A 23,734-nucleotide genomic window follows, 5' to 3' on the forward strand; every position below is an offset into this window, starting at 1 on the left:
TTCATCTCGCTCCGGTCACATGTTTAAAGTTGGTGCTCCATTTTTTAGAACGAAAATGGGTCGCCATTATTTTATTCCCAAGACCAGTGCCGACTGGAACGACCTTCCTCCCTCCATCGCTGCCACTTCTGACGTTGACAACTTCAAAACCACCGTGTTTTCGGCCGTTTTTCTAAACCTATTATTGTATAATTACGTACTGTGTTTTTTTTTTGTACTTAGCACTCCTTTCTGTAAGGCCTTCGGGCCAGGAAAGTGTCCGAAATAAATAAATAAATAAATAAATAAATAAATAAATAAATAAATATATAAATAAATAAATAAATACATAAATAAATAAATAAATAAATAAATAAATAAATAAATAAATAAATAAATATGAAAAGATGTTCGCGTCTTGGTCTTCGTTCGCTTGCTCAAACCAAGACGCAAGGTGCTTGTAACACCCCTAGCATTCCGAACTGTCGCCCACACAGACTGAATTCGTCACTAGTACTGCCAGCGCCAACGCACCTTTCCCACAGGGATGCAGCTTTACGGTGCCGCATCTGTTTATGGGATGGTTTTCACTAAGGGTCGTTTCTTATTGGAATAGCAAGCTCACCGGTGTGTGACTCGTGCAACTCTTACGGACACAATCAAATTCATATTGCCTTGTTGTCATTGTTATAACGTCGAAGCGGTCGGTTTTCGAACCGACAAGCTTGTTCGACTCGACATTATTAGGCCTGAGCGTGGCCCATACGGGGCGCTGTAGGTCCCGCATGCGTTCCGTAGCGTTTTTGTTTGTTCGGTGTAGTTTTACATGCTGGTACACTTCTGAAGGTACTTTATAGAAAAAAGTTTTTGCTTGTTTTCATGTGTAAACGTGCATAAAGACGGCTTATAACAATCTATTTCTTAAAAGATGCGTTTACAGTGCCGGCCGACGAAGTCCGGTCCATCGCGTCGCAAACTTCTGTTGCGTGGTTCTAAAGACTGGAGCGGCAGTTCAGGTGGATAATCAAATAATAAAAATCAGGATTGAACATCTGACTGAGAGACCAGATGAATATTTGCTGCGGTGCTACAAACATGTAACAAAATGCTTGTCATGTATAAGTTCTAAAAAAAAGTTACCTTGATTTTAACCCGTTGCTACTTAATCTGTCACGAGTAGTCGTGCATGTTAAAACACCCACTTTTAGCGCTTGTGGGTGGACGGTTTGCAGCATGCACAATCCGTCACTTATGTGCGCATTTACGTTGTTCGAAAGAAGTGACAACGTTGCTGTTTTGTATAAAATGCAGTGCGTGTCTGCCATAATTAAGTTATAAAGGGAATCTACACGCTTTGAGCAAGATATCGTGCAAATTCTTTGGCTTAATTTGCGGGCATTCTTTTTCAACAAACGTTTATCTACATGCAAGGCGCACCTGTGCATTAGAAAAGCAGTACGTAACTTCCAATATCTAAGCCTCAGTTTTTCATGCGTCGTGCGGTTTCGCGTAAAAAACAATCTAACTGCACTTCATGCTCGACAGCAGAAAGCAGCCCAAACATCCTTCAGCAAGCATAGCTCAGGCATACTTAGTTCCTACGATTTGAGTGCCCGACTATAGACATCCTGCACCTAACATAGTGCATGTCATCTCTCTCTCTCTCTCTCCTCCCCATGTGTAGGGTAGCAAACTGGACTCAGTCTGGTTAACCTCCCTGCCTTTTCTTTTCCCTTCTCTTCTCTCTCTCTTCTTCTACAGCACGCACGAAGCGAGCGAACGCTCGCAGCAGCCGTCCGAGCCAGAGTGAGCAGCGTCCTGGACGTGACGTCACTCGCGAGAGGATGCCACTCAAATTTGTCGCCGCTAATTGGGTTCGTGTAAGCGCCAGCTATATAAGGTTGCCGTCTATCCCCGATTTCCTTTACGGTACGAACTTTGTTTCTGACGGATACTTTCTGACGGATACGGAAGGAGAAGCTCAATGCGAGGGAACGAAACAGAGGAAGGATGGATTCGTGTGTACACAGCCGGGTGAGCTGCTCCTCTTAGCAGCAGAACCCGGTGAAAGTCGAGGCGAACGTTGAATGGCACGCGTTATACCGCAAACAAGTTCGCTCTGGAGCCTGAACAGCGACAAATGTGTTTGCTCAACCCTTTTCCTCGAACGCGGATTGCGAAATGTATGCGCACGCTATATAAATCTCAGGAAAAAAAAGAAAGAAGACAGGCAGCTCATTTTTTGCTCGAATAGTGTCTTCGGTAGGCGGAAAAGCTTTCGCATGGAAAATAAAAGCATAAAATGGTTTGTATGTTTGTATTCACGGGTGAATACGGTGTTTTCTCCATCTCCTATTTAAAACGGTGCATACCTGCGCGGGACAAAAGTGCGCTTCAAGGTTTCGTGCGCTTCACAAGATCCTAGTTGCTTAAGTTTTAAAATGCGCACAGGCTCAGCCGATCTACATATCCAAATGAAACCATAATGAGATACGTTCAAAGAAATGTAAAAGATAAGATGTCTGCCTTGTAAGGCACGTTAATAGGTCTGTGCCTTGCGTCACTGCAGTAGTGTGTACAGACGTGCGGCCGAATGTCTGCACATGCGATAAGGGTAAATGACGAACTGTCGCGAAAAACGACGATGAAAGAAAAACAAGCAAACCCGTCGAGGTTGCTGCTTAGTGGCTCAGGTGTTGGGCTGCTAAGCACGATGTCACGGGATCCAATCCCGGTCACGGCGGCCGCATTTCGATGGGGGTGTAATGCGAAAACACCTGTCTACTTAGATTTAATAATAATAATATTTGGGGTTTTACGTGCCAAAACCACTTTCTGATTATGAGGCACGCCGTAGTGGAGGACTCCGGAAATTTTGACCACCTGGGGTTCTTTAACGTGCACCTAAATCTAAGCACACGGGTGTTTTCGCATTTCGCCCCCATCGAAATGCGGCCGCCGTGGCCGGGATTCGATCCCGCGACCTCGTGCTCAGCAGCCCAACACCATAGCCACTGAGCAACCACGGCGGGTTACTTAGATTTAGGTGCAAGTAAAAAAGTTCAGGTGGCCCAAATTATTCCGGAGTCCCCCACTACGGCGTGCTTCATAAGCATATCGTGGTTTTGGCACGTAAATCCCCATAATTGTATTTTTAAGCAAACGAACACATAATAACGATAAATGAATTGCACTGTCCGTGCAATTTGTAACCAAAATATCTGAGTTTTTTTTCATGTTGTATGCAGTACACTTATCCCCTCCTTCTCCTCTTAGTGGTAATAATCGCTTGCCTGGGCATATATTAGCGCTTCGACACATGGACCCTCTTGAAGTACGTCTAGGCATGACTGCGCACGATGTCATTTACGGTTGCGCGCGATGTGAACGGGGTCACCGTAGACTTATAACCTTACCGAGCTGTGCTAAAAGCGTGCCCACACGTGCTATTTTTGCTAGGGTTGTCAACAAATACGTTTCCTGTTTTTGTTCCTGCGCCCTGAAGTTTAGTGTACTGAATAAAGCCAAGCCGGATTAGTCTGCCAGTTTTGGTCAGTGAAACCGTTACCGCCTTCATATTACGCTTTGACGCAAAATAGTGCGCAAGTGCATATTGTAGCAAAATGTGAGCGGGAAACATGCAAGGGCGAGCACGTTAATTTCGTGAAAAGTGCGTACACTTTGTGCGCGACAGGCAGAAATATCGAGATTTGCAACGAACCCCGATGCCTCGTTTTAGTAATTCTGCCTTCAGACACTTATGTAACGTACGCTCAATTGGAAGATGTTTTTTTTTTTTCAAGCGCACTCAATCGTGAGGCTGTTTCCATGCACTGTTGACTGTGTGGCCCTTTAAGAAGCGTTAGAATTGGCCTCCTATATACAGCCGCTGCGCAATGAGCAGCCTTTTATGCTGTCAGCTGCCTCAACACAGCCACAAAACACGCGCAGGCTGAGGCACCGAAGGTGAAGGGAATATGATTTAGGGCCTTCGAGCGCGGCTCCATAGCTTCGGGATCACTGTCGCCTGCGGCTCGCCCTCGTTTAACGGCACGAAGTTATATTGACACGTGTGCGTATCCCTGTGGCGTGTCTTTCGTATGCACACACGTGCGCGTGTTCGTGCCTCTCTTGTTTCTTCGTGCTCAAATTGACAAAGGGCTGCTCACCCTTCTCGCTTGTGTACGAACGAGTGGCATCGCGCGTGGTTCGCAAAACAATGTTGATCGTTTGCGCCCGTTCTTTTCACCGAGAAGACAGGCGATGCTTTACGACTGTGTAAAAGGCAGGACTGACGGGGGGCCCGCTCAGGTTTCGGGGTCGGGCATCGTCAAAACAGCACGAACGTCCGCCACTTCTTTTTTTTGCGACCACCCAGTTTTCAGCGCAAGGCAAGGTATTGTCAACGCTTTACCGAAACCGACTCCGTTCCGAGGGGCCCCGAAGAATAACGAAGAAAGTTGCGCTTAATTGAGTGTCAGAATTAAAGAATTTACTTTGAATATATGTTTAGAGGGGCTTGGTTTTCAGCAAAAAATATAAACAGCCGCTGTAGACAGTGCGCGAAAGCGAAGTGTAGAGATGAATTCGTTCTCAATAATAAAAAAAGAAGATGAAAAATCAGAAGAATAAAGTAAGAAACAAAGAAAGGATTTATTTAACTTTAGCGCCATGGTCGTAGTGTCCAAAAACGTGACTTCACTGCAAGAAAACGTGTCAGGGCGGAAGCACATTTGGGAAACGGCAGATGATCGATTTGGAGAGCTACGTAAACACGTAAGAATGAACTCATTTGTCTCGTAATTAATATTACTTTCCACTTAGTCATGGCTATTATACTACGCTTCACCACTATAAGCTTCACCCAATAGCTGTCACTCATTGCTGACTCTGTGAATATCGGTTTGGTACAGAACTAGCGGATATGTATAACCGAAATAAACACAGAACAATTAGGAATAGAAACTGGAAGGTCATTGTTGCTTTAATTGGGGGCCTCCATTGAACCGTCAATGAAGGCTTCTAGGAAATGTAACGCATAACTTCTGCAACTTGTCGGCTCACGGCAAAGAGAAAGCCGAATTAAATTACGCAAAAAAAAAGAAAGAAGGCTAGACGGTATTGTCGTGCGAGTGCTTTTGTTTTGTGTGCGACTGGCTGGCTGTCAACCGTGACGTCGCGTTTTTATAGTATTGAATAGTGCATACATTCATCTGTTGGAGTACGATGTGGCAGAGTCTATGCCTTCCAGTTTCCTTTCAGCTGTAGGTTCTTTTTTTTTTCTTTCGGTGAAAGTTCTCAGCACGTCTCGTGTGAGGATCCCAAAAGCTGAATCCCTCGAGGGCGCAGCCAGCTGAAAAGCCCGAAGAAACTGGAAACGCCCTTTTTTTGTGAGTGATTCGCAAGACACTTCGAACGGTGCGAAGGAGTCAATAACGGTCGCAGTCGTAAATATGCCCGAGACAGACACCGCTCACGCGACAGAGGAATGTCAATCCGCGAGCGTTCAGTCCTTGCAGATGCGCCGGCACCAAGCCGAGACACGGCCTTTGAGATATGCTTGCGAAGCCAGCTCTCCTCCTGATTGTCGTGCACGGTAAGCCACATGGGATGTATGCATGCAGATTTCCCCTTTCCCGACACTTTATTAAGCATCAAAACGTGAAAACGCTAGGCAAGCAAGTGATGGTAACCTAAATCTTTCTAACCGAAGCAATGTATGTTTTCAACGATTGTTATACTAGTCGTTTGGCGTGTGAAGTTGGAACGCTGCGCCTGGGGAAATAAAAGTTGCCAGGAACTATGACCTTGCATGTAAAACCTTCTACTCGTCCACGAAAAAGTCCCAACTCTACCTTAATTATTGCTTTGTAATTTAGACGATCTTCTTACTCGTTCAGTAAACGTTTGCGCGGTTGACGTATACACGCACGTTTCTGTAATAAACGAGACACTAGTCGCCTAGGCTATTTGTCCGAGTATCTGTACGTATTTGCCAAGTATATATGTATAAGTAAAGATCATTTTTGACAGACTGACCGACAAACCGACCGATCGACTGACTGATTGACCATAGGCTTGTCGATAAACTCATTTATCGAGGAGGCTATGTATTGACAGATTTATTTATTTACTTATTTATTGATGTATATATTCGGCGCTGCTCATGCACTTTCGCTGCGATTTAATTAGTCGACCATTGGCAACATATCGGTAAACGTTGGAAAACGAGTACAACGTGCGATCCGGTGACTAACGGCATTATAGTGTTAGATTCCAATGACGAAAGCAATGACGACGCTGTCAGGCACCAAAGCGGCATCTCTTCTTGATGTGAAGAAGACCAAATATTCAAAGGAACACGGATACTTGAAGTGATCATTATTGGGTTAATAAGAGCAGCCTCAGCCTGGAGCCAACATTTCGACAAGGGGACTATACGAGTCCGCATAGCTACGTTTATATGAACCCGGTGAAGTCGGGTCGAGTCGACTTGACGGGCCCAAAAGCGGTTGTCGGCTTCATTTAAACGCTTTCGGGTCGGTCCGAGTGAGCTCCGAGGCGAGTTACGTCAGCCCGCATGCAAGGAATGGGTGGACTCTCTTAACCCTCTTGGGAAATTGCATCTAAACATGGTCATGTGGAGCTGGGTCAGCTCGACTGTTTATTCGATCCGATTGCGTCGAGTTCATGTCGACGAAGCTCTTGTCGAGACGTAGACTCCGTGCGAATACTTCCTTTGTACGGCCACTGCTAGTCTCTTCTTTACGGTGTTCTACAGCTTAATAATACCGGTTGTTGTGCGAGCTGGTACATTTAAACAAGAAACGTGGTGCAAGAAAACGCGACAACGACATGAATATACATCTTTATGTCGCACGTGCCGCATTTCTGATTTAATTTTCCTTTGTATATAAATGCGACCGAAGTATTAATTGCTTCTTGTAGCAGATTTCGTGGTTAAAAAATGCGATTTGTTTTATTTAGGCAGAGGACGAGAAATATTGTTGACTGTGCTTTCCTTTCGGTCCCTCGGTGTCTTTTCCTGAAGTTATTTTTCTTTCTTTTCTTCTACTCTTGTCAATTCTCTCTTAAAATTCCTTATTTTGTTGGGCCGGTACTGGCTGCGATGTAACAAGCTCTCTGTAAGATGGTGGTGGTGATGGTGCATATGGTGATACGCATATACGAATATATGCGTATCACTATCGCGTATGTGCCGACAACCACTCGCGTTCACCGTAACGACCCTTACACAAAGAAACAACTAATTATGCCTCTTCTAGAAGGAACTTCGCCCGACTTCAATCGCATCATCTCGCCTCCCTTCCTGCCGCTCGACCTCGTTCAGCGTTTAGCAAGATTATTGCCGCCAACCATGGAACTTTGCCGTCAAACTTCACGCCTGCAGCACGACCATCTCTACCGCTGTGGTGCCTCCATCCACTCCAGGCTCTTCTTGTTATTCCCGGTACCAAAAAGAAAACGGAGATGTCAAACGGAGTTTCGCCCTCAAACAAACCGTGCTTTCAGTGCTACATGACAAGCACAGAGGAGGCATCCACGTTTACACGGACGGTTCTGTCTCCTCTAAAAAAAAAAGTTCAGCTGGAGCAGTGGTGATTCCAGCAGAGTCTGTCCCCCTCAAGTTCAAGACATCTCACATTACATCATCGACGGCTGCAGAACTGGCAGCTATCCGTGCTGCTCTGGAGTTTATTGTTCACAAATAACCACATTCATGGTCCATCTTATGTGACTCAAAGGCAGCTCTCCAGTGTCTGATGTCCCCTTTCAACCACGGACCAAATGTACAACTAGTCGCAGACATCCGACTACTCCACCATCACGCAGTCAACAAGGGACACAACATCATCTACCAGCGGATACCAGGTCACTGGGGAATTTCGGGAAATGAGTGTGGATGACGCTGCCCGGTCGGCCCATGATGGTGCCCAGATTATACCCATACCGCTGTCAAGAACAGATGCAGCCACATGTCTTCGCTCCCACGCCCGCGAGCTTACGCAGAATCTGTGGAACACCACTGAATTCACGAACGCACGTCTCCACAGATTGGATCCACGTCTGCAACTCCGCCTGCCACCAGGGTTACCACGAGCGGAAGCAACACTTCTGTGCCGCCTGTGGCTCGGCGTGGCATTCATGAACTCCTCTTCATTCCGCAATGGCATGGCCGACAGCCCTACTTGTGACAACTGCGGCTGCGAGGAGACGATTGAGCACCTCCTTTGTGACTGTCCCCTTACAAAGTGCCAAGAAAAGTGCTCGTGACCGCGCTCGAAAAACTGTACAATCGCCCCTTTACAGAAGGAAAAGCTCTAGGGCACTGGTCCAGACGGGCTTCGGCACTCAATACCTTAAGGGCTCTGCTGAAGTTTTTAAGGTCATGCGAATTGTGCGACGGCCTTTGAATGTTGTAGCGCGTAGTTTCGCGTTACTGCGTGAATTTTCTGGTTTCCATTTTTTCCCCTCTTTTTCTCCTTTATCATTTTATTCCCTTTACCTCTTTCCCCAGCACAGGGTAGCCAGCCGGTACTTACACTGGCTAACCTCCCTGTCTTTCCTCCCCTTTGTCTCCTCCTCCTCCTATACGAATATAGGATGGCCCAGCTAGCGTTAGCCAAGCTGTTAAACAAAATATTTGAAATACACGGAGCAAAGAAAGAAAGAGATATAGAGAGAGAGGCGAATGTAAGAAGGTGTTTGGTCTTCAGACATTCAACGACGGAGCACCAAAGGCCTCATTGACAGCACCCTTTAACTGTGTTTTCTTAGGATTCTTTTTCTTTAATTATCTTGAATAACGTTAGCTGGGACGATAACGTTCGCCAAGATGTAGCGTGTAATCATTTTCACGCTAGCTATATATGTGCAGTTCTGAAAACTGCTTATTTATTTTTTTCAGGATGCATTGAAACTGTACTGTGCCAAAGACCAGGAGCCCACTTGAAGAAGTCTAAGCAGTGGAGTGAGTGCAAATATTTTCTGCGGACCGTTGGAAGTACACGGAAGCTTCGGGCAGTAAGAAGACGCGCCTGACCTTAATAAGTAACGTTTTTCAAAGCGAACGTTACGGCGTTCAACCCGTGAAACCAAGCATTTAACACACTTCACACTCGTAGGACCAGCGACGTAATACGCTAATGTAATCTGGTCTCCCTTCACACATTGCGCTACCATTAGGCTCGAGAACAGGCAGCGGAAAGCGGCGCGGTTCGTTTTCAGTCGTTATCGGCGCACGGATTCTCCTACAGAAATATCGCGCCGAGCAGGTGTAACTTCAACCGGCAATCGAGCTAAACTTCAACGACTAAAGTATCTATCTATGCTACTGCGCAACAGCTTTAAGATTAATCCCGGGCGGTTCATTGAAACAAGGCAAACGAGAGAAACGCGACACACATACGCGATTCCATATTACAAGGATATTCTGGTCACAGCAACATATTTTGTTGCTCTTTCTTCCCTAGATCAATTCGGGAATGGAATGCTCCTGACAGCTTCGCAACGCAGCAGCGCACAATCTAAAATTTCCTTGAGCTGGCGGAGAGGGCAATAGTAGACGCAGTATAGATTCGGCGTTTTCACCAGCGCAAGTGCCTTACTCGACGTGTTCGTTATTCTTTCGACGCAAATATGTAATCTTTATCATATTTTACGGCTTTGTATGAAATTGGCTTTGATTTGAACTGTATTACGACAGACTGCTGCGTACGTCTTTTAGGTGATCTTTACGATTGCAATGGCGTCAGGCATACTTGCCTTTTCATTGCTGTTGTTTCCGCCAATGTTGTCATTGCTTGTGCCAATTGCTATTGTTTTAATTCGGTGGCAATTACAGAGACACCGCGCGAATTTTTGCCCTCGCCGTTGGCGTCGGTGTGGCCGTGAGCTTCCGCATATATTTAACTATATGTACGCTATACGCACGCTGTATGCCACGCCATACCATATGACGTGCAGTATTTGCGGGTTATATTGCTACACCATTATACCACTAAAGTTGTTCATACCAGGTCTTATATCCTCGACAAAAATTATTCCTCAAAATTTTCAGAATAGCAGCCCACAAACAAATTCCATGGAACAGAAAACCGACAGGGCATGCCTTTTATGTTAAATTTTCCCAGACTGAAATATTAAAAGTGCGAAACAATAATATAAACCTGAAACTGATGCATTAGTGTGGGGGGGGGGGTGGCTCCGCTGTGGGCACTACTTCCTGGATCGGTCCAGGAAAGAGGTTTGAAATATAGCCGATACGGAAACGTGGTTGCAAACTCGCTAAGAAAGGCGTTCGCTTTAGTTAATAAACATAACTGAGAGTGTCCGACGGCAGGATTCAAGCAGAGGACCCTTAGCACAACAGCTCGGTTTTACTTAGCTTACGTTTTTACTTCAATTCATACTGCCACTACGGCTACGAGTCTTACACTTGGTGTATTATTCTAACATGTTGCTATCGCATTCATCACTTCGCCTTTATGGCGAAACTGTGATACCCTTTTGTGTATTTCGTTATTACTCAACCCAACCCTAGGGCCCTATAACGTAAAACTATATTCCAGTATGTTTTTATTCCAGTCTTCTGACGTCAGATTTACGTAACCGCTGACGCAATAATCGGATGGTGACCCACTGCGCAGCCTGAACAGCTCAATCAAACGCTCTCCTCGTTTATAGGAGGTCACTTTTGTTTGTTTTCAAAACGAATCACATTGCCTACATTGAGCGGTTTTTCTTACTTATAATTGGCTGCCAAGAGGCGAGGATCACGCTCAGGTGGCGAAGGTTTCAATGGGGCCGAGCCATCGCACTAAATATAGATAACCGAATGAACAGGGTGGTTCTGGCGTCAGCGATTGGTCCGCTTTCCCTTACTTAACGTGCGGTGACCTGTTTAAGATCGCGGTGGCGTGCAACGGACAGTTAATGATGCGGCTAAAGCGGGTCCTCAGCAAAGAACAGTTGGCAGAGCGATGTCGTATACGTGCCGAAAAGCCTCGATAACGCTATACGGCGACGCAGAAGGTTTTTTTGTACGCAAATAAACCCATGTTCTCCGGCAGGTGCGAGTAGCCAGTGCCTGAGCGATCGACGGCAGCCATGTTCTATTCCTTTCGGAACGGGACAGTCACCGGCTATACAGAAAAAAAAATCCAGTTTCGTTTGGCATATTAATGCATCTTAACGCGTACACGTCGCTTTGACACCATCCGTTTTCGCGGCTTTGTGACGTCGAGTGACAGACAGGTTGAGTGGGTGCAACCTGAAATATGTTGACCAGTAGCAGAGGGTTAATGGCGCAAAGGCATCGAATCAGAAATAATTAGTTTTCTTTTGTTCGTTCGAATTATGCATAATCAGTGTGTACACGTCATGTCAGATGAGGAGCTATTGCGCTTTTCGTGACGTCACATGACAGACAGGCGAAGTGGGGGTGGCCCAGAAAAGTTTTTGACCAACCGCGGAAGGCTGCTGCAGAATGACAGTTCTATCTAGCGCTAGTCTATTTTCAGGAAGCTTGGCGTACCAGATTGCGGCCGCATCGGTCTAATGAAGCAACGTTGGCAGCATAAACTTAAACAATGCTTCGCGGCAGGTTACACGAATTAGAGCATGAGGATACAGTCAACACTTTAGGCCCTGTAACTTCCTGATTCCACCCGAAAGAGAGGAGCTTTTTTAATACTTTTATGCAATAACCAATGCTATTAGATTCGTAACCTCTGCATACAACGTATGAGGTACATTATGGCAAACTTGACTTCTAGATGCTTAATCAGTCGGCACACCGGTTTCCGAACATGGCTACGGGTCAGTAAAAAGTACCGGACTTACAAAACTTATCATACGCGCATGGGCATATGCATAACCCCGAATCATGGCCCGTATTTACAATGCAGTCCTCACGCTAGTAAGTTTTAGGAAAAGGCGCGGGCTAATTGTGATAGCCCACATAGCACTGGCCGGCGCATGTCGCTTGGAAATAACAAGACAGCTCTCAAGAACAGAAACCTTCATAAGTTAGGTTATACTATGGGGTTCTCCGGAGACGTAATGTGCGTAGCATTGATCACAAAAACGTAATCCGTGACCATGTGTGCTGCTTACGTTCTGTGAAAAAAAAAATCATCCGCATGAAAGTTTCTCCACCTTGCGGATTTCTGGAGACCTGCTTTGTTTGCGCATTACGTTCCGTGGTAGCAGTAGGCATAGCCGTCACAAATGGTCTTACTTGATATGCGCGCCTTATGACGTTACCGGAGTTGCACGAACTGCTTTAGTCCTGTCCTAACATCATTTAGCACGCCGGCAATGATTACAGGACTGGGATACCGTGGAAGACTAATCGCGGCTTTCAATAAATGTTTCAGGGGGTAACTTTAAGCGATCGGTCAAGCCTTTTTTGGTGGACAGACAGAAAAAAGCGCTCCTTGTTTGTTAATTGGTTGAGATCGTATTTTTTTATGGCGTCTATTAAAAAAAGCACATTAGTGATACAGCAGTGACGCAGCAGCGATACATTTGCCTAGGAGGCGAGAAATATATTCACACGAATAACTTGTATTGCCTTTTCAGAGAATTTCGAGAGAGACTGGGATATATTAATGCATCATATATTCACGGAGGAAGAAGAAGTGCTCCTCTCAAACTGCTGTAACCCAGGTATTCTAAAAAAAAATTCTCAATTGGGGAGCAGCGTCTGCGTATTTCGATGTAATAGCGACGTTTTCTCAAATCCAAGAACCCCCACTTCCCTCCACGTTCTTGTTCTAAACAACCCTTACCCATTCTCATGAGGAAAGAACACGAAGGAAAGTTGCAGGCTAATGTGAGCGATGTTCTTCCATAGGACTTAGGCGTTCGTCGTGTCGTGAACATTTATTTCATGCATGTTTAGAGCGTAGCATAGCGTAAGGAGGCTGTAAACGTCAAGACGGTGCACTGCTATACGATACCGAAAGCAAGGTGACAAGCATCTTGAGCAACCGCTGTGGTGGCGTAGTTACTCTGGCGTCGCGCTGCTACACCCGAGGACGTATCACTTCCCACGCTGCAGACGGTGCCCACCGAGCTAGTCACTCGTGGCGTATCAGTATTTCAAAGGCATTGGGGCTCATAAAGGTTGATGTGAAAACGAACTGTCCAATTTTGCAGTGTGTGCTTTAAGTGGGGGCTAAATACGAATGATCAACGCCTTGTTTTCCGCCTTCTTAGAGGCGTTAAACGTAACGCTTACAAAGTTTCTGCTCTTGGAGAACCAGAGGTGGCACCGTTAGAAGCGCATCTTACGAGAACGACGTAGGAAGTTTACTCAATGTCCTGCAAGGGCTAAACATGCCAGATTATTGAGGTATCGAGAAAATTGGGGCGATTTGATGGGCGATGTGCGGGCAACGTTTCAAGAGTGTTAGTTAATTACAGGCTGTGCGAAAAGATTCTTTGCGAAAGTACTCGAAAGCGCCGTACGGCCGTTACACACAACGTTTCCACTGTCCGAGGATAACTATTAGCAATAGTGAGTTCGCGTTCGGTGGAAATGGGCGGTGCCTATTGCGTGATGAAAGTTCGACATTTCTTGCCTGATCATTATCTTTTGAAATGATTTCAGAACTCATTTCTTCCATCTTTATGCGTAATACGATACGCCTAGTAGGTTCCCGCGGTGTCCTCGGCAAACTGATTGGTGCTTCTAGTTGAGATTTGCTTTTAGTAGAGCCCACGTTATCGGTGACATGCCGGGAAATTTCAAAGTGCACGGTTTAGTTGCGTCATTTTCAGAGTAAACTCTTTATGCACTGCTCCAGAGCGTTATATAAGAGTATCTGTACGAGCGGCACACAATTTAGCCCGCAGTCCATCGAGAGCTGTAACTGCCACCAATATCAAATCTGGTTGAAATCGGGGGGGGGGGGGGGGGGGAGGTGACCTTATGGTTAACTCGGATGGAAAGTCGAATATGTCGGAACGAATTACGGTCTCGGCAAAATAATTTCTTTAGCAGGTGCTTAAGAGCATCGCACGGTCCTTGTCCACATTTTTTTTTCAAGTGACCCGACATAACGGTGAAGGGCACCTAGTTCACATTTGGTGAAAATAGAGTAAATCTTAGGAGTAATGTGTTGTAAACGTTTGAGAGCATTCATTATCCCCGCTATATACAGGTGCTATAAGAAGCACTTAGAGTGTGCGCCTGAGCATTCGGAAGTCGAAGAATGGCGGTGATTGCATATTTCGTGCAAATGGGTAGGGGGGGGGGGGTCACGCTACGTCTGATATGCTCGTAAAGTTTATTGTATGCAGTTTTTCCGGTGTTGTTCCCGTTTCCTGAGACAGCGAAATATGACGCCGAGTTTAAATTTGCACGAATTGCCGAATTAATGTCATGAATCAAATGTGGGAAACATTTTAAATCATGTCGTTGAATTATAGACAAGAAATATCCCTATTGTAGCTGCTTGAGAGAAAAAGCTTCGCTGGAAATCGCCGTCATTCTGCAAGCTCTAACAAGCCACGCTAGAAGGACGAAAGAACGCAGTGGCTGGCGTTCTTTCTTCCTTCTAAGCGTGAAAGTTCTGCGTTTTAAGTCATTTTAGCGTGATTTGTTTTTCGCGAACTCATGTCTTCCTTTGTATACACAGGGCAGAATTATGAAGTGAATTTATTAATTAGAAATTGTGATTTCAACTCCGATACCTGAGCGGTCTTGATGGCGCCGCATATAATTTCATTTTTTTCCTCTTAGAACAGTCTAAGGCAGTGGAACGTTGCGTCAAGGGATCGAGGTTTACCTGGAAAGAATACACAGAGGTAATTGCTCAAGGCTGCGGTGGACTGTTCTCGCAGCATGAAATTTACATTTTACTATAAAAGTCCGCGTGCTTTTTGAGTGGGCTGAAATGGACAACGTTATTCGTGTTTATTTCTCCGCACTTACGAACAAGGTTATCATGACTAGGCAGTTGCACACACACACACACACACACACACACACACACACACACACACACACACACACACACACACACACACACACGCACACGCACACGCACACACACACACACACACACACACACACACACACACACACACACACACACACACACACACACACTATAGAAGAAGGCGCAGAGATAAAAAATGCGAAATCCTCTCAAGCTACTATTGTGGGCAAGCCTTCACACATTCGATAGATCTCGTAGTTTTCTCTTTGCCGTTGTGCAAAGAGAAATGGAAGGCACGCTAACTAAAAAATCACCGTGTTTGGGAGATCTGAAATGCTTCAATTACCTCTCGGGCATGTTGCTAACCGTAGCGTCCTAAGAACGCGCACATTTCAAGAATGAGTTCACAACTAAATTTCTAATGTTCTCCAAACAATGTTCATGTTCTCCACAACTAATGTTCATCCAAAAATGACTGGCAACTGAACCCTTGAGCGATCACGAGGGCTCCCGTAGACGATGATTAATACATTGGCCAGTTTGGCCGATGTAAGAACGCCCTCGTGTAAAGGAAGCCTTGTTGAAAATACAGGCGCATTCAGTAAAGAATCGCAAATGTTGCTTCTCACATTCTCGTTTTTTCGGTTTCGGACCTACTTTGTTTACTCTGCGGCGAAGAGCTGAGAGCTATGCAGCATGGGCTTAACAAACTTTTTGCACTTTTTTTCCCTGCGACCTTCTTTAGCCTGCGTTACACATCGTGACACCTCATGCGACACCTTACACATGTGACACCTCATGCACGCTTTTTTTATTACTACGTATATGTGCTCAATACGCTAGGGACGATCTTATGCAGTGACTAACGTTCGTTCTTCATGTTTCATTTCTTGCGCCCCCTGCTCTTGTATGTACTAGTATTAGCGTTTTCTAATTTTTCTCCGTTTTATTATTATTATTATTATTATATTTTTCTTTTCATTTTATTTATACCTTAAAGTAACTATATTTTCCACGTAAACGAAATGAAGTTAGCTCAGGCGTACAGGGCTGCAAACCTCTTCAGTTAGACTCTGTAATAAAGCTTCCTCGTTTTATAACAGTAATTACTTGTCTACCTAAAAGCTACCTGACTTTACATGCCATTAGTATTTCGACCATTTACCTCGGCAAATATCGAATAAGATGGATGATGAACAGCGTGATGAAGCGCCCGGTATTGTCATGTGAAATGTAATATTACTTCCTGAAGCCTCGTTCTGGTTCTTGTCCAAAAATGCAGCTGCAGATATCGGTGGTAAGATGGAGGAATAACAAGGTGAGGACAAATTTAGACTGTTTTTTTTTCTGTTCAAAGTAGTGCATGGTATTTTATTGCGACAGCAAATATATGGACCCTCCAGGTGCGATTCTGCCGTCGCCGGGATGTTCCGCATAAAGTTGAAGGGCGAGAACATTGTTGCCGCGCGCCGTAAGTATGGTGTATGTGCAACTGAAAGCGTGCGAGGGCGAGCGTATACGATGGCGGCTCAATCTCACGCGCACAAGGGAGCAAGGCGGGGAGGAAGCGTGCCGTCTTCCGTCACGGGCAAGGCACCAGGAGGAGGAGAGGAAAAGGGGGGGGGGCGTTTTACTCCGGTTGCTGCTGCGTAGAGTCTACTAGGCAATGGTCGAGTGGGCCGAACGGCGCTCTCCCGCAGAGGCACCGCGTGTGGAAAAAATTGTGCTAGGGCGCTGTGATCGAACTGGATTGGGTCGGAGGCGCGCTTCGCGGCATATTCAACGTAATTTCGAGGCGGGCGCTGAGGCGCTCTTATAATGGCCGCTTTATTTCAACCGCAAGTTTATATTGACACCTTTCTGCTACGTATACAAATTTGAGGCGTGGGTTATGCAACACGACGTCTTCAATTTTGCTGTCGTTCTCATGTGCGTCGCCTGCAAGTGAGCGCGAGTTCGTTGCGTGGACGCTGGCGTGCGCCCAGTTTTTCTTGCAGAAAGTCTGTGCAGTGAAATTTTTTACGGTTTAACCTGCTTTGGTGCGCCAGCGACTCTTGTCGGCCAGTACCAATTGTAGTTTTAGCGAGGTGAATTGCTCTTTTAACATTGTTTTCTAAATATGACGCGTGATTTGTGCCACAGAAGCCGCCTACCTGCAACATGCAGCTACGTAACAAAATTTTATTGACACCGTGTCATATTGCGCGCGCTTCTTGTTGGTGGAATATTGATCAGGAACATCGATCAAAGAAAACAATATTATAGTGATATAAACCAGGTTTATTAACGGCATGGAGCGAAGAGATGCTGATGACCAATGCACTTCCAGGTAAATCTAAGGGTACATAGACATATATACCCACCACATATATTTATGAGAAAAGTTATAAAATATTCTAAATGCACTGATTGAAAAAGTGAAAACTCCCAACCGGAATAGGTGTGCTTCTTGCTGCACCAGTCCCAGGTGCAATCGAGTTTCTGAAAAAGTAATCAAAGCAATAATTGGACGTTAATATGAGCAACTGAAGTTATAGAAAATATATTACCTATGCGCTCAGACTGAATCGGGGAGATCGGGATGTCTTTAACAATGTATTTATTCTCTGTGGATTGTCTGGCGATCTCCTTTAACCTGCCAGCAGGAGAAATGAAGTAGAAGCATATAGTCTAATCGAATGGTATCTGCTATTCAAATCGCATTCGACTTCAAAATTCACTATTAAGGGTTATATAATAGCCGTTTCAGTTCGAATGTAACGCATAACAGCACTTTTGAAGTCTTGAAGGTGAGGGGCCGATGCAAATGAGGGCTCTTACTCCGAATGATTGTGCTGGTGGAGAGCCTTGGCGTTTGCGCAGAGGTGCACAAGTCCCTGACAGAATTACTGCACGGGTGCTAATTAGTTCTGCTGAACAAGTTCCTAGCTGTTATTCGATATAAACGATACGTTGTGGGGCAGCCTGTCAGTCTGCTTACTTAATTCAGGAAAGCAAAACATTTTTTTGGTCAGTATCATCATGTATGCAACCCATTAAAAATGTGTGCCCAATGTGGTACCACCCTTACTCTTCAACGAAGGGAGCAGACCTACAAATATCTCTACGTGTATGTGAGGCACGCCGTTCCTTTATTTGCTTCATTATTGTTTCTATGATAGTACACCGGATAACTGAAAGCAGCCGTTTTTAATACCGAACCTGCTTAGTTGAGCGGACGTACAGTTGGGAACGGCATTACATTTCGGCATGACATATAAAATAAGCGTAACATGTTTTCTTGGGAACGCAGACTCGAGAATAATTACTTTCGTTTACACCCCTAGAATAAAGCCGAAAGACGCCGCTACGTGCTCTTTTTTTATTGAACAAATTCTAGCGTTTTACGACGATATGGTTAGGAGGCACCTTGTTCAGTTCTCACCACCTGGGGTTCTTTACCATCCACCTAAACAGAAATACAGGAGTGTTTTTCCATTTGGTTCCCATCAAATTCCGCCACCGGGTTTGAACCCGTGGGCTCAAGTTTAGCATCGTAACGCCATATCCTGTATGTACCACTAATTAGGCTACCGTGCTGCTTTTTTTGTTGCTATTATTAAGTATGGACTCGAAAAAATTCACACGGCTCTCGGACGAAAGATTAGCATGTATTGAGGCACGAGGTGCGACCGCAATAAGAGAACCAGTACTAATTACTCCGCATTCTGTCACCCGAGGAAGATGGAAACATGAAGAAAATGTTGGAGTGAATTTTTTTTTCTTTTTTTGTAAGAATACTTCCCATAAATTTGAGTACAGGGCGCCGGACGGGGCGGATATCTTTTATTAATTGGGAAGCATTTCTTCGCGAACATTTGTCACTTTGACAGTACCTGTCTAGCCGCCTACGTCTTGGTGCTCCCATGGTCGTTTCGTTAACTTGGTATGCACCAAAATTGGCATACTATGACAAGAGTGCATGACTAACATGCATGAAAGGCCATGACATGATTGTGGTCACACGCGTGCCATTTAGATCATAGAACAGCCGCCTATGTCTTGGTGCTCGCATGGTCGTTTCGTTAACTTGGTATGTACCAAAATTGGCATGGTAGGACAAGAGCGTGTCACGACCATAAAGGATAGGTCATGTCATGATTGTCGTAATATGCCTGTCATGTACGTCTTGAAGCAGCCGCCTACGTCTTGGGGCTATCATTGTCGTTTCGTTAATTTTATATGTATCAAAATTGGCGTGTTAAGACAAGAGCGTATCACGAACATAAACGATAGGTCATGACATGATTGTCGTGATATGCGTGTCATTTAGGTAATGAAACAGCCGCCTACGTCTTGGTACTTACATGGTCATTTCGTTAACTTGGTATGTACCAAAATTGGCATACTATGACAAGAGTGTATGATGAACATAAATGATAGGCCATGACATGAATGTGATCACATGCGTGTAAGCTAAACCATGAAACAGCCGCCTACGTCTTGGTGCTCGCATGGTCGTTTCGTTGACTTGGTATGTACCAAAGCGCCATGGTAGCACAAGAGCGCATCACGAACATAAATGATAGGTCATGACGTGATTGTCATGATATGCGTGTCATATACGTATTGAAACAGCCGCCTACGTCTTGGTGCTTTCATGGTCATTTCGTTAACTTGGTATAATATCCGCACACTGCTTCGCATGACATCGATTCCCACAGGGCGTGAGATGTGCCGGCTTTATCTGTTTGAAGCGGCAAGCAGGAATTTTGCATATGTTCTTGCGTCTGCATTTCGCAAGACCTACTGATGGAAAACTATATGCTCATAAATAGACACGGGATATACATGCTGCTTGAAGAACAAGAAAAATATTTGTTCTCCGGAGGGAACCGTACAATAACATAGTACAATGAAAGCAGACACTGCGTACGCACGCGCGATCACGCGCAATCACGCGTAATGCACGCGCGATCACCGAGCGGCATGAAAAAAGAAAGGTGAAATAAAGAAGGGAAAGAAAGGCATCTGTTCCTGAGGCGTAAATACGTCATATGCAATTATAAACACCGTTTGAGCGGTCTGAACGCATATACCAGCGCGCGAAGTAGTACGAATGACCCTTCCGAGAAATATCGCCATAAGTTTCCAACGGCGGGACCTTGATGCGACCCAGTCCACTTCGATCGCAGCGTCGCCAGAGTATATTTCGTCGTCGTCGCGCGCCTCACCGCAAAGCATGCACCGCCCAAGCCGCTCGTCCCACTGATGCGTATTCTAGTACACTCTACTGCAGCGTACGCGGCGGCCTCTTGCGACCGCGTGGGCCCTACCTCGAAAGCGATCTGCGATTAGTACGGAGTTTAGGTGTGGCGGGGGCTCATATCTTCGTGTGCGCTGTGTTCTCGCAGCTTAGTTCGCGTTGAAGCGACAGGCAGCACGAAGGTAAATTCGCTCGCTGCTGCTGCCGCTCTTCCTCGCGCCAGCGTTTTGACAGTGTCCGCGCTCATCGAGTGAGATGTGCTTAAGTTTTCCTGCGCGCGCAACGCCATGCTTGTTAATGTAGTTAGTAAGCGAATGCTTACGAGTTCAAACGGTCGATAAAACTACTATCCTTACTTCGCATAGTTGTCTACTAATTTGCTATCGCAATCGACGCTTCGCATTTCGGGCGAAACTGCGACCTTTTTTTTTTATGTACGCCAGTTCGAGATAACCTTCACAACTCGTGGATGGGTACCATGAACCGTTTGTCAATTGTCTCATGAACTTTAGCCTCCCGCTTCCTGATTATCATTGTGAGCTTAGCCATAATTATCGGCAGGATCTGAAAGCAGTGTGTGAATCGTTTCGTATCAAGTTTGACTTGGTTACTCGGGGGTGGCATGGCGAGCGAAGCCACATGTAATAATAATTACAATCATAATTTTTTTGCGACCACAGAGTGAAGTGAAGAAATGCGTTGGTGGGATTCGTTGTGGTAAAAGTGACAGAGTAGGTGCCCCTTTGTTTCCAAACTAATGTAATTGTCGTTTGTTATATTTTGGACTCCGGGAGCAGCAGCTCCCAGTGGTCATCTATGCGGCCCCAGGCCCGGGCCTCCCAACCGCCGGATTCGAAATAAAGTTATCACATCATCACATCACATCCATGACAAATTCTTTAAATAAATAAATAAATAAATAAATAAATAAATAAATAAATAAATAAATAAATAAATAAATAAATAAATAAGTGTTCTAGATAAACCAATATCTAATTAAAGTCTTTAATGAACTTTACGGAGAGACTTGCCGATATCGCCGCCACCTCCATACTTTTGTGAAATTGTCTGCTGAGTTGATCAATACAAATGAGGTGGTGTTATTTGCACTCTGCATACTTACTCAGTGTTAGCGCGCAAACATGAAGAGTGAAACGCAAGATATGTGATATACGGGATAACATCGAAAGCTCTCGCGAAAAGCCTCCAGAACTGAATTATTAAAGTAGATATAGGACCGGTTTGTTTGTGTAACTTGTTTATTTTACAACGGCTTATAGCTGTAGTGGTTTTTATAGCGTATGAGCAATTGAGAACAGATTAAGGCAAATTACTCGTTCCATGGCTTTCTTTCAGAACCACGTCGACGAAATGGAAGAGAAAAAGAAAATCTTCGAACTGGTAAGCCATGAAACCAGCTAAAGCGAATCCAGGTTACTGAGGGAAAATTGAAAAAAAGAAACACGAAAAAGAAAAGACAGAAGTGGTGGCCGATGGGGTTTAAGGTATTGTTTCGAGAACAGAACAAGTTTGCGATTCCCATCGCAAAGAACATCATGGAGTGATAGTTTGTTTTATGCAATTTTGTAGCTTTACGACAAGGCCCAAGTGAGTCTACTGGTTGTGTCCCACCACTGGTCTTTTATGTTTTCGCCGCTTCCCTAACTAAATTTGCGAATTGTTTGAAAACAGCCATATACACGATCTGGTTGTGCAATCTTGTGAATTCCGAATTTGCCAAGATACGTGATTCCTGAGTTTGTGTAGCGGCGTTGACTTTTGTCGCACTTGCATAAAATGAAATTTATGTGAAAGTGCACTGGTATGTCTGTCCAGTCACTTTTCTCCATTCGACCAGTCTAATCTTGGTTATGTCTACTATTTATACATTTATCTCCACTTCGTGGCCCCAAAATAGCATTGTTTTCGTGATCTCAATGCTTGCCTTGTATATTTCGGGGTGAAGGGCATCAGATTTTGTTAAAGAGACATTAAAGCAGAAAATCAGTTTAGCTGTATCAGCAAATTACTTTTTCGCAATAAAAATACACAAAAGAAAGACTCTTACCGCGAGAATCGCTCTGTCTTGCACACGGACACCACCTCCCCCACACACACGTACACGCGCACGCACAGCAACGACAGACAGGTGGCGACGCCACATTGAAATTCCCGCACCAGGCCACTGCGATATCAGGGATTCTGACGCCACCTGCTCGGGCTTAGTACTAGTTTCATTTGCAAAAACGGAGTATTTGTAGTTAAATACTGTACGGAGCATTGACACTATTGTATTCTGAAAGAGTGAAAGACAGAACTTCAAAAGTATCCAGAATGTTTGCTGAACTACAACAGCCGAAATTCGAAAAAAAAAACAGTACTTTGCGTTCAGTGACGTCACGCTGGCGTACCGGTCCTTGGTTACGGTGCGAAATTTAGAATTTACACTATGACCGTCATTTTATCTTGTAATCATCAATGCATTACCGCGAAATCAACGAAAGTTGAGTTCTTCAGGAACAGTCTATCAACGAAAGCTGATTCAGTGTTTCGTATTAGTGCCCCTTTACGATGCGTTTCACCGTTTCATGGTCCTGCACACAGCAGCGGAACATATGACCCACACTGTGAAACTTCTGCCTGCAGCATTTATTCTTCAACTGCCCAACCCTATAGCCTAATTAAATAAAGTGCTCCACTTGGAATTGCTTTCAGATTAAAACAAAGGAACGGTGTTCCTTTATAATGTCTCCCTTAGCCGTCCTGAATGGATGTAATTTCCGTTTACCTTGGATTCGATTTCTGCAGTAATTTCTCGAATATTCTTTGTTTTTTTCTCTCTTTCTATAAAGTAACCCTCCGCTGTGGCTTAGCGGCTATGGTGCTGCTCTGCTAAGCATGCGGTCAGGGGATTGAATCCCGGCCGCGATGGCCGCATTTCAATGGGGGCGAAATGCAAAATCGCCCGTGGCTTATGTATTGGGGGCACATTAAAAATATCCTCGTGGTTAAAATTATTGCGGAGTCCCCCACTACGAATTGCCTGATAATAAAATCGTTGTTTTGGCATTTAAAACTCCGGTATACAGTTCAATTCTCTATAATTTAATCAGCAGAGGTCGAACAAATCATGTCGATGGTGTAAACGTCCCGAAAAGGAGACTTGTATTTGTTAGCGCAGCAACTGCTTTCCTCGGCGCGGTTCATTTGTAGCTCGCCATCCCTACCCCAATAGAGGAGAGGAGCATAAGCGGGTGGGTAGAATAGGATGAGGGATAGAAGGACAGAAAGATGAGCAAGTTTACAGGCATTCATGGTACGTAAAGGAATGCATGCAAAACTCCCACGCAAGAAGAACACTTGTTGTCCTTTTCGTTCTTTTTGCCTCTCCACGTTTTCTATCTGCCCGGCTTTCCCTGTCATGAAGCTTGAGGAAAGACGAAATGTTTAGAGAGAGATGTGATGAAGCGCGCACAAAAAGAGGTGGGGGGGAGGGGAGTGCAGGTGTGTGCGTCTTCGTGTCTTATCCTTTAGCCTG

General features: G+C 45.0%; 1 protein-coding gene across 1 annotated transcript in view; it reads left to right on the forward strand.

The window, feature by feature from the left end:
• Nucleotides 1–5,342: 5,342 nt before the first annotated feature.
• LOC142573997 (uncharacterized) overlaps nt 5,343–23,734 on the forward strand; it is a 29,719-nt gene continuing 11,327 nt past the window's right edge. Inside the window, exons 1-6 of the mRNA XM_075683197.1 lie at nt 5,343–5,575; nt 8,909–8,971; nt 12,586–12,672; nt 14,753–14,817; nt 16,234–16,269; nt 21,553–21,597. Of these exons, the coding sequence (XP_075539312.1) occupies nt 5,536–5,575; nt 8,909–8,971; nt 12,586–12,672; nt 14,753–14,817; nt 16,234–16,269; nt 21,553–21,597 (336 nt within the window). The 5' untranslated portion in view covers nt 5,343–5,535. The remainder of the gene's footprint in view (nt 5,576–8,908; nt 8,972–12,585; nt 12,673–14,752; nt 14,818–16,233; nt 16,270–21,552; nt 21,598–23,734) is intronic.

The sequence above is a fragment of the Dermacentor variabilis genome, chromosome 3 (genome assembly GCF_050947875.1).
Source record: "Dermacentor variabilis isolate Ectoservices chromosome 3, ASM5094787v1, whole genome shotgun sequence".
In the NCBI taxonomy this organism is placed as follows: Eukaryota; Metazoa; Arthropoda; class Arachnida; order Ixodida; family Ixodidae; genus Dermacentor; species Dermacentor variabilis.